This window comes from Octopus sinensis, linkage group LG17, assembly GCF_006345805.1.
Source record: "Octopus sinensis linkage group LG17, ASM634580v1, whole genome shotgun sequence".
Taxonomy (NCBI): Eukaryota; Metazoa; Mollusca; class Cephalopoda; order Octopoda; family Octopodidae; genus Octopus; species Octopus sinensis.
Genome location: NC_043013.1, coordinates 2393821 through 2406320, shown reverse-complemented (window position 1 = coordinate 2406320; position 12500 = coordinate 2393821). Strand labels below are relative to the sequence as shown.

At 36.9% G+C, this 12500-nt stretch overlaps 1 protein-coding gene across 2 annotated transcripts in view; it reads left to right on the top strand.

The window, feature by feature from the left end:
• LOC115220823 (ski oncogene) overlaps window positions 1–12500 on the top strand; it is a 101335-nt gene that overhangs the window by 47562 nt on the left and 41273 nt on the right. For both annotated transcript variants that reach the window (XM_029790996.2, XM_029790997.2), the window contains exon 2: window positions 10409–10702. In XM_029790996.2, the coding sequence (XP_029646856.1) occupies window positions 10409–10702 (294 nt within the window). The remainder of the gene's footprint in view (window positions 1–10408; window positions 10703–12500) is intronic.

Genomic DNA, 12500 nt, shown 5'->3' with positions numbered 1-12500 from the left:
GAGTCATTGCTAACGAAACTTCGAAGTCACAGGCATTTTCTGTCTAATAAATTTTTTATCCATTTATATATGGATTCTTTCTACGCTGTATGTTCACTGGCTATCGATATACATACATCGATATATATATATATAGTTATGAATAACAATGAAGGGTGAAATTAATTAATTTGGAATAATTATCAATTACACCAAGTAGTCTTCGGCATGTAAAAGCCTCATTCGAGGAAAATTTAAGTAATACTAAGCAATTAAGGGTTTAGCAACGAATTGCCTTACCGCACACCGAATTTAGAAATAGCAGTCAAAGAGATTATAGCTATTTCTTCTACTAAAAGGGAGATCACAGTAAAGACACAGCATTTGAAAGGCAAACACAAACAGGTAAGAGAGAATAAATTAACGGCAATCTATCATACAGTTTTAAGTCACCTACGGACGTACGTTTCGAGATCAAGTCTTAGGAAAGCATAAGAATTAGATAATTCTACCTTACCCAGACTTCTCTCATCAGCGCAGGATACAAACAATCATGAATGATTGAATATTGAATTTTGAGATACTAGAAGGCACCAACTCAATTCAGTATCAGAGCGAGCTAGAAGCCACAGCTAGTATCACCAAATTCAAAGTATGAATGAAAGCTTGTGTCACCAGTCTGGGTAAGGTAGAAGTCTGGGTAAGGTAGAATTATCTAATTCTTATTATCTAATTATCTAATTCTTCGTAGAAGAAATAGCTATAATCTCTTTGACTGCTATTTCTAAATTCGGTGTGCGGTAAGGCAATTCGTTGCTAAACCCTTAATTGCTTAGTATATATATATATATATATATTATATATATACATACATACATACAAGTTATGTATTTTATGTGTGTATATGTATGTATATATACACACACATACACATTTATTATGTGGGTCAGCTGTTAAGTGCTGTCTATGTAAGTGTCCTGGTCTGTCCGTTATACGAAAGAAGACTACCACCGCCTCCACCACCACCTTCACCGCCTCTACATAGCCTCCACCACCACCTTCACCGCCACCACATAGCCTCCACCCTCTCCACCACCGCCACCACCACTATGCTCAAGACTTACATCGTGTTTTTCGTGTGTCTATATAAGTAGCATAGTATAGTCTAGACAGCTTGCAGGAAGTTATGGTAAGAATCTAGCTCACCCCACACCTTTGACGCCATTGCTGCTGCTGCTGCCGCTGCCGCCACCACCATTACCGTTGTCGCTGCTCACGTCTTCCTCCCTCCCTTTCTCTTCACTCCCTTCGTCCCACTCCCCCCTCCCACAGAAGCATTCACTCACTACTCTCCTCCTTATCTTCCTTGCTTTTTCTTTTACTCTCTACACATGAACAGTTTTAAATTTGGTCTCTCTTAACACAACCATAGCACACACACACACGTACGATTTGTAGATATACTTACAATAAATACATTCTTCAGATACACAGCAATTACCACACACACACACACACACACACACATACATGCATGTGCGTGTAATTGTGTGTGTACTGTACGTGTACAATTACACGCATATAGACATTACATTCGCGAATCCGTTCACAGCCTTACACACACATTCATTCTCTTCTCTTTTCTAGTTCCAGCCAACTTGGCTGGAGTCTGCTTAATACATAAATATAAATTTAATATACGTACATTAACTGAATCAAAAGACTCTCTCTTTCACACACACACACACACACACACACACACACACACACACACACAACGCGAGTTTGGTTTTATAGATGGGAAAAATGAAACAAAAAGCCTAGTAATATATCGTTATGTATGTATGTGTATATATACATATAAATATGTATATATGTATGTATATATACATATATATATATATGTATATATATATATGTATGCATATATACATATGTATATATGCATGTATATATACATATATATATATATGTGTATATATGCATGTATATATATACATATATATATGTATATATGCATGTATATATACATATATATATATGTATGTATGTATATATATATGTGTGTATGTATGCATATATATGTATGTATATATATATATGTGTGTGTATGTATGCATATATATGTATGTATATATATATATATGTGTGTGTATGTATGCATATATATGTATGTATGTATATATATATGTGTGTGTATGTATGCATATATATATGTATGTATATATATATGTGTGAATGTGTATATGTATGTATATATGTGTGTGTATATATATATATATACACACACACACACACACACACATATATATGTCTGTATGAGTTAGAGGTTAAGAAACCATCTAAGGGATAGTATATACCCAATATACTAATGGATCTGTACCTACGTATTTTTTAAGCAAGTGATTACTATTACATGTCAATATTGCAATTGACTACAAGGTATTGGTGGGGGTCAATTGGAAATTTACCCAGGATTTATAAGGCAAATATGAAAAAGAAGAGGATGTAAAATATCCTCTCCATTTTTTTTTTGTCTTGTGTGTGTGTGTGTATATATATATATATATATATATAGTGGAGGCACATGGCCTAGTGGTTAGAGCAGCGGACTCGTGGGTTCGAATCTTAGACCGGGCGATGTGTGTGTTTATGAGCGAAACTCCACGCGACTCCGGCAGAAGGTAATGGCGAACTTCTCCTGACTCTTTTGACACAACTTTCTCTCACTCTTTCCTCCTGCATCTTGCAGCTCACCTGCGATGGACCGGCGTCCCGTCCAGGCGGGGAACCTATACGCCAAGGAAACCGAGAAACTGGCCCTTATGAGCCAGGCATGGCTTGAGAAGGAACAAATATATGTGTGTATGTATACATATATATTATGAAGAAAATATTCTAGCGTGCACTTCTGCTACTACCACCCACCACCACCACTGCCACGAAGGAGACAACATTGGTGCCTTGCTGTACTCAAGAAGGCCTGTCTGCCAGAGTAGAATTGATACCAATGCTGGTGCCACATAAAAAGCATCTAGGACACTCTGTGGAATGGTTGGCATTAGTAAGTGCCTCCAGCGATAGAAACCATTCCAGAACAGACAAATGGAGCCTGGTACAGCCCTTGGCCTTACCAGCTCCAGTCAAACCATCAAACCTGTGCCAGTGTAGAAAACGGATGTTAAATAATGACGATGATGATGATGATGTTATGTTAAATGAACAGGTGCGTTTATAATTCTGTTAACCAGTCACTCAACTGTAAAACATGAGTGTGCCACCAATATTGGGGGAGGGGTTCTCTCACTTGATTGCTATTCTCTCGTTATGTTTTGGTGATGAGATCAATAGACATATCTGTGCCACCCCATCTGTGAAGCCCAATTGCTTCCAGCTGTGATCTAATTTAATTCTTAACATTTACCAAAAAATTCTCATGTCAATAAATACTACTGAATCGAAAGAAGGACCCACTATGTCACAGCTTTCCAGGGTTTGTCCCCTTTTAAAAACAAAATTTTCACTGAAAAAGTTTTATTAGTGACACAAAATCAACAAACACACAATTAAATAAGGTGCCATGTATCATCAAGTCACATCTAATTATATTTTGCATAATCAGATCTCAAATTATAGCCAAAATATTTCTGAAAATTCATCAGATTTCACTTTATGCTTGTAACACACTGTTTGGAAATTTCCATTCTAGGTATTTGCTTGATTTGCTACAAAAAGCTGTTAAATTTCCCTCAGACCACACTTCATAGTCTTGGGTTTTGGTACCTTGGGAAAGTGTCTTCTACATGGCTTGAGGTCAACTTATCAAACCTTATGAAATTTGATAGTTGGGAATTGTGTAGAGGTTTTTATAAAATTTTTTGCTGGAATGTAGCTATTCTTGGTTTTGTTGTCTGGTTTAACCATCCTGTAGCTCTTGAGTGCCTTTTGTAGAGCCTGTTCTGCTGCAAGTGTCTCCAGTGTGAGGAATAACCTCATGCAAAGTCTCAAAAAAATATCTTACATTAAAAAAAAAAAAGTGTTGAGCCAAATGGGTTGGAGGTTTGCTTAGATTTGATTCCACTTTGTAGAGTCTTGGAAAAATGTCTTCTGTTTTGCCATGATTTTGGGTTGTCCTAATCTATGCCAGTGAAATTGAGATGGAAACTGTGGAAATAGGTTTGATGAATTGTATCTTTTGCTGAGTAATGGGACCCACCAAGCTAACTGCATACCTGAAATGGAACTGCAGGTGTGAATGTGTATAGAACAAACTTTTGTTTCTCTTATACTCTTTTATTGGTTTCACTCATTGACTGGACTGTGGTTGCAACAGGGCACCACTTTCAGGGGTTTTCAATTGACCCTATCAACTTTAATACCTACTTCAGTTTGCTGTTTTATTTTAATGCTCTATATTCACTGGGGACTTCTGTTGCCACCAATTTACCTGCCTTCTCTTTTATGGAATTTCTTTCTCAACCTCCATGTAGTCTCCTTACTTCCTCTTTGTGTGTGTGTGTGTGTGTGTGTGTGTGCGCACACGCGTGCATGTGCTACCAGACCTTTTCTTCCCCATCTCTTTGTGTGTCTGGTAGAAACAAAATACTCAATAATCTATGATATATGATATTGAGCCATCCACTCTCACAAGCAAACATTTTGTGTTCAAATCCTTCATTGACCTTTTATTATGCATTTAGGCAGTATTGTTAACTTCACCCAACTGAGTGGTGTAACTACCAGATCTTCTGGTAATGGTACCTGACATACAATAAGGGTAGCCTCTGGGGCAGCTGTTTCCAAACTTATTTTGATGAAGACAACCCCCCACTATATGATTTTCCAAAACTCATAAAACCTGTATCTTCATTTTATGGACAACTTCTGGCACCTTAATTTTAATACAATATGAAATGAAAAATAAAAAAACAATGTTTTAAAGAGAGAAATATAATTTAACATTTTGAAAATAGTAAACAGCAAATTTTTTAATGAGATTCTTCAAAATTTTTAGTAAAAAGTCACCTAATATTGTGAAACACCAGAGTATTTTTGTGGTGCCTTGGAGTTCCTTGGAAACCATTTTGAGAAACCTGCTTAATGCCATGAATTAAGCATTTGACTCCTAAAGAACCCTTAGGGCTTGGAAGACATTTATAGATTTACAGCCTTCATGACAGGAAGAATAACCAAAGTGGACAAGGGAGACACTATGCTAGATATAGCAGCCCTCTTCTAAATTCATAACCAACCATTTAACGGTTAAAAGAAACCTTCACAACAACTGGATAATGTAGAACTTGATATGTTCTGCCTGAAAAAAAAATATGGCAGGATGGCCACAGCTGGAGTGCTTCTGACCATAAGTCTTTTTTTGTTCAGATTTGAAATAGGGTAAAAAATACAACAGAGTATGCTAAAAGTATCAGCAACAGCAGAAACATTAGGTGTCTATGGTAAGAACAACAAGAAGACCACTGTGTTAACAACAAAACAACCACAACCACATCTTTGTATATATTCTAATACACACACCACGCACGCACACACACACACACACACGCACACAGAGAGAGAGAGAGAGAGAGAGGAGAGAGAGAGAGAGAGAGAGAGAGAGAGACATTGTAAAGAATGTCAAAAAAATTGTTGTGAAGAATGTCAAAGGTCAGTGTTGATTGGCAGTGTATAACTCAGATTGCAGAGTTTAACTCTTTCATAGATATATATCTAATGAAATATAGTGCAAATGTAATTCAATTAATTTTGAAAATAATCATGTTAAGGGATTTAATAATATCAAATTAATTAATTTGTTGTATGTATATATATATATAGAATGTGACAACAAAAACGTTTAAAAATTATTAGGAAGGTTTTAATTTAAACACCAGGCAATCTTAGAGGTGAAATACCTAGAATATTTGGTTTGTCTGTTGAACTACAGTAAGGAATGGTGAAGCAAGATATCTGCATTGATTTGGTTCTTCTTTGCTGGTGTAGTAGAATCCCAGCTAGTTTTTATTGTGAAGACCCTGCAAGGCAGTAGTGTATTAGATAATTGCGAGAGTGGAGAAGCTACTGCTTGTGATGGCAAGAGTTGTATATGGCCTGCTGACAGTAGAGCTCTAAATGTGACATTGTTAGATGTCAATCAGCTTTAGTAGGGAGCTATTTTGTGGCTTGGAGGGATGATGAGCTGGTGCATCAGATCAGAACACACACACACACACACACACACACACACACACCACACACACACACACACATGCACTGATTATATCATATGGCATCAAGCCTGCCTGCCAACCATTGTCATTGTACATTAAGGATGAAGGTGAAACATTGAGTTGAGTGTGGAGAAGAAATTGTTCGGTCATCTGGTGTAGGGTATTAATGCCCCCCCCCCGGTAGGCTGTAGTATATAATATGTTGATAAGGATGATGATGATAATTAAAAAGATATTTATTGGTTTTTTGCAGCCCTTTGAGATTGGTGAGATTAAAACAGGTAATGCTCTTCTTGGACAATGGTGATGATAACTATAATAATAATAATAATAATAATAATAATAGTGATGATTGTTGTATAAGCTGGTCTAATTACCTTCAACTTCTACCAGTAATTGACAGCAACTCTTACTGTAGAACATCGGTGAAGATACACTTGCTTAGTGCGAGAGAGAGAGAGAGAGAGAGAGAGAGTGACTCTGGACCCCATTACCCTCTACCATATGTTACTGGATAGAAACCCTGGTCCCCCTAACATATGGACCGTTAATAACAGTTTTCACATATGCACACATTCCTGTAGAGGTCATCTGAAACATTAATAAAATATATATATATATATACTAGCAGTATCGCCCGGCGTTGCTTGGGTTTGTAAGGGAAATAACTATATAAGCATTTTTAGAGTTACTTCCCTTATATAACCCAAGCAAAGATCTTAAAAATGCGGAAAAATGATGGTAAATTTTTTTTTAAATTGTAGACTCATCGTAGACGCGCGCTAATACCCAGAAGGGCTCGATATGAATGACGACTATAAGATACCCGCTTTTGGTTAAACTGCACCGCAAAATGTGGGAGTAGTTAGGAATCTAAATTGGAGGAGACAGAGTCTCACACACACAACTTCAATTTTATATATAAACATATAGGCACAAGAATGGCTGTGTGGATATAGGCACAGGCATAGCTATATGATAAGAAGCTTGCTTCCCAACCACATGGTTCTGGGATCACTCCTACTGTGTGGCACCTTGGGCAAGTGTCTTCTGTTATAGACTTCAGCTGACCAAAGCCTTATGAGTAGATCTGATAGACAGAAACTGAAAGAGGCTCATCATGTGTGTGTGTTTATGTAATTTAGTGGTTTAACGAAAGAGATTATAGAATAAGTCCCAAGCTTAAGAAGAAAATTAGTCCTGGGGTTGATTAATTCAATTAAAACTGCTCAAGGGGGTGCCCCAGTATGACCACAGTCTAATGACTGAAACGAATAAAAGGTAAAAAGCTTTAATTTTTATATGGGAGCAGGTGTGAATGATGATGGCCTTGTACCTTCAACTTCAGGTGTCACTGGAAGTGGCATTGCAGTCAGTGTAGGTATCTGTGGTGTTGGTGGTGGTAATAGTGTGTTCAAAGGCGGGAAACTGGCAGAAACGTTAGCACGCCGGGCGAAATGCGTAGCTGTATTTCGTCTGCCGCTACATTCTGAGTTCAAATTCCACCAAGGTTGACTTTACTTTTCATCCTTTCAGGGTCGATAAATTAAGTACCAGTTACGCACTGGGATCAATATAATCGACTTAATCCGTCTGTCCTTGTTTGTCCTCTCTGTGTTTAGCCCCTTGTGGGTTGTAAAGAAATAGGTAATAGTGTGTTCTGCTCTGACTAATAATTCTGTACCACTCTATTGCACACGGCCCAACACAACTACGCCATCTCATACACTGACAAGTACTCTACCACTCTATACCTCTGCATATGACATACCATTGCTCACAACTGTGCACCACTTCACATAACCACACAACACTCCATATACCCTGACACCACTCCATGTACCACTCCAGCGACAAATCAATATAGAAATATCATAGGATTAATTGAACAACACATAGCATTCTGTATGTATGCGTGTGTGTGTGTGTGTGCATATAGATATGTGTATGTTGGTGTATGTGTGTGCACATTTGTGTTGGCGTTAATTATTAAGCAAACTAGTAAAGGAACGTTGTGTGTGTGTGTGTGTGTGTGTGTGTGGTGTGTGTGTGTGTATATAAATGTGTATCTATGATGTGAGACTTCAAGTATATGTATCTATTTCTGTGTGTGCATGGGATAGCTGGAATCTGAAGGCCAATTTTCTACTACCAGGTGCCTTTGCTGTTGCCAACCTTCACCTGTTTCCAAATAATTTATTATTCTTCCTGACCAGACATATTTTCATAAAAGATTAGAAATAAATGATATTGCTTGCATTCCAGTAATATTCATTTCCATCTGCCATATAAAATCAAGGCAAAGAGACAGCAGTGTACACACACACATCAATGAAGGTGTGTGTGATGGGCTTCTTTCAGTTTTTGTCTAAAAAATCCACTTACAAGACATTAGTCAGCCCCGGGCTATAATAGGAAAAACTTGCCCAAGGTGCTACACAGTGGGACTGATTCATGAATAGTGTCTTTAATTTCTTTCTAAGACTATTAAGTCCTTGTATGTGAACCAGTACAAAAGTGATCCGTAATAATTTAACTATTTTTCTAATAATTTCAATTAATTTGATTGATAATCTGAACATGAATAGAGGTAGGGATTATCCCAACCCATTCATACTTCCAAAACACCTTAACAATATCTTTCCATTACAACTCTACATTTTAAAATCAGTTTTCAAAAACATCACTCCACTGACACACATCCTTCCAAGGTCAGCATACCTTTGTATAAACTGCCAAAAATTTATTCTATCCCACATTGTAAACAACCCAGCCTGAGGTGAAACTTTGAATAGACTGTTAGCTTTTGATATGATTAAAAAAAAAAAAATCTTTACACACGCATTTATACTCTCTCGCTATCTACGGTAGCCAGTCTTAGTCTGTTTTTAAGTCATTAGGATGAACATAAGATTTTTCAGGTAATTTTACCTGTTTGAGTGGCCACATGCAGGCTTCTTTGTTATATTTTTTTTTATACAGTTTCAAAGTCTTAGATGTACAGGGTGTCCACAAAGTCTGGGTACATGGGGTAAATAAAATCATAACATAAAGAATTAAATATACGAAATAATAATTTCTTGAAGTATGTGTTAATCCCCATGCACCCAGGCGTTATGGACACCCTGTATTTAGGTTGTGCATTGACATGTGGTGATGTTTTCGTTTTTATGGAGATTCTAAGTGATATCTATAAAGTGAAGTGATTCATGGTAGGGACTTCATGTTTGTACCTGTCCAAAGGATGTGAATGGTGTACATATGGTCAAAATTAGAGGTGGTGATGTTCATACCTGTCCAAAGGTTAGTGATGTGAATCAAACGAGATTACGTAGTGATATTTATCCCAGACCAAAGGTCATTAGTAATGTATATATTTGGAAGGTGTAAATATGGTTCAGGTACAATGTAGTGATGTTGGTACCTCTCCAGAGGGTATTAGTGGTGTAAATGATAAAGGATGTATTAGTGTCGGTGTCAAACATCTCAGTTATAAATATAATAACTCTAACCAACAACTAGATAACTAGTTCCCCCATTATATTACTGGTAAATATGATAATTGTTTTTGCGTGTATTTATGTTATTGTATCTGTTCACATTGAATACATGTTTATGTGTGTTTGTACATAAGTCACTGTTTGTGTTAAAGTGTTTGTTGTATGTGTGTTTAATGTGCCGAGCCTTTACTTTGATTTATCCTTTTATGTTTGTATTTATTTGCATTATGCTGCAGTTTTAGCTAGAATTAGGTGTTTTGGTGTCTACGTAAGTTTTAATGTGTTATCATTTCATTTCACTGATATTTCTCTCTCTCTCTTCCCACATTTGCATTTCTCTCTTCTTTCACTTTTCTCTCGCTTTTCTTCTTTTTCATCTCCACCTCCTCATAATCCTTCCTTTGCTTTCACTTCTAATCCACCATCACCTATACAAATCATTCTGTTAATTCCATATTAATAACATTGTTTTTGTTTTTTTTCTTTTCTTTTTCATCATTTCGGTATGTCTTATCACCCTCTTGAAACTGGATTCTTCTTCAAACCATTTGGACAACCAACCAACCAACCAACCAACCAATTGACTACCAACTTGAACTGATGCTCAACTTAATTGAATTTGCTTCAACTTGTTTCCAAACATACACTATATTTATATATGCATACAAACATTGAAAAAAAAAAAAAAAAAATTCAAAATAGGTCTATCACGAATGTTTTGGCAAATGCAAAGGAATTATCCAACCAGATCGCTATCATACACCGGACGCTGAGTGCATCTATTGCACTGAATGCCACGCACTTTTTAACCCACAACAATTTGTTTGTCACTCACACACCCCAATGGAGAACCGTATATGCCATTGGGGGTTTGATTCTGCGCATTGGCGGAACTATTTGATGCTTGCCAAAGATCAAGAGAATCTAGAAAAATGCCAAGACATCATTGATCAGATAAAGAACAAGTTCGATGGATGTAAGACAAAACGAAAACAGGTAAGTATTTTATTTTAGTCTAGTAATGATGTTTTTTATTCCTTACCATATCACATGGCTCCGAGGGATTCTGTAGGTTTGGACATTTGCCCATTGCTTTAATCCATAGAACCTATGCAGAACTGTATCCCTAGTTTCACCTGTAATATTTGTCTTTTCATCATCATCATCATCATCATCATTTAATGTCCATTTTCCATGCTGGCATGAGTTGGATGGCTTGAGAGGAACTGGCAAGGCCAGGAGCCACACCGGAGTCCATAATCCGTTTTGACTTGGCTTCTACAGTTGGATGCCCTTCCTAATGCCAACTACTTTACAGATGCTTGTTCGCGTAGCACCATCACCAGTGCTTTTTACATGGCACTAGCATCAGTACCTAATTGCAGCTATATGGAATGTGATTCTTCAAGGTACACCTATTTGTAGTATCAGGAACTGTAGCTACTTACAGATGGTCAGACTATGTGTCTGCCTCTCTCTCTCTTTCTCCTCTTCTTTCTGCAGTTCCCATCAATAGTTTAATAAACAAAGTGCTTTGACCATAGTCACATCACAAGGCCAGAAACACACAAGGCTTTGGTCTGTCTGAGGCCTTCATAGTAATTGTCCCCCTGGTGCCACACAAAGGAACTAAACAATGAACCATGTGTTTGGGAAGCAAGTGTCTTACCACACAGCCATACCAATGAATTTTTTTTTAATGCCAAACATTGCAAATAGAGTGTGTAGAATGTTAATTGCTTTTGTTTTTAGCTTCACCTGACTGACATGAGCTGAGTTTAGATACATCAACAGGGGTACAATGCAATGGCTGTAGCAGTAAAGCAATGTGATATAATCATCATCATCATCGTTTAACGTCCGTTTTCCATGCTAGTATGGGTTGGACGGCCAATATATATATATTGGCGTTAGGAAGAGCATCCAGCCGTAGAAACATTGCCAGATCAGACTGGGCCTGGTGCAGCCTTCTGGCTTCCCAGACCCCAGTTGAACCGTCCGACCCATGCTAGCATGGAAAGCGGACGCTAAATGATGATGATCATGATGATGAAAGAGATGGAGAGAGATTTCACTTTAATGGCTCTGAGGAAGCTATGAGATGTTGCATAAGCACTTAGCTACGAGTGCAGTGACTCCTTTTTTGCACAAACTACCATAAGCTAATGGAGTTCATTCCATATTTCCTGTTCCTATTTCATTCAATAATCATATATATATATATATACAATACACATAAAGGGTGAAATATAATTAATTTAATAAAATTAATAAATTTCACCTAGTAGTTTTTTCGGTATGGAAATGACCATATTTGGTAAGGATTATATTAATTATAATAAAGGGTTAATTGCAACAAGTTGCTCAAAACCACATACCAAAAATATTAGAAATAGCAGCCAAATAGGTCACTATTTCTACTACTAGTAAAAAAGTCTCCACAAACAAACAGAATTTGTTACCCGGGTTACAAATTCTGTTTGTTTGTGGAGACTTTTTTACTAGTAGTACAAATAGTGACCTATTTGGCTGCTATTTCTAATATTTTCGGTATGTGGTTTTGAGCAACTTGTTGCAATTAACCCTTTATTATAATTAAAAATATATATACACATAGACAGAGATGATGGAAAATATCCCTGTACTTTTTCAGAATGAGAATGTAGTTGAGTGCAAGCTGCTGTACTTAGTGCTGAGCCAAAAATAAATTTTAATCATCTTAAATAAGTATGTATTTATGTATGTGTATACATGCATCACATATATATACATGGACACACACACACACACACAC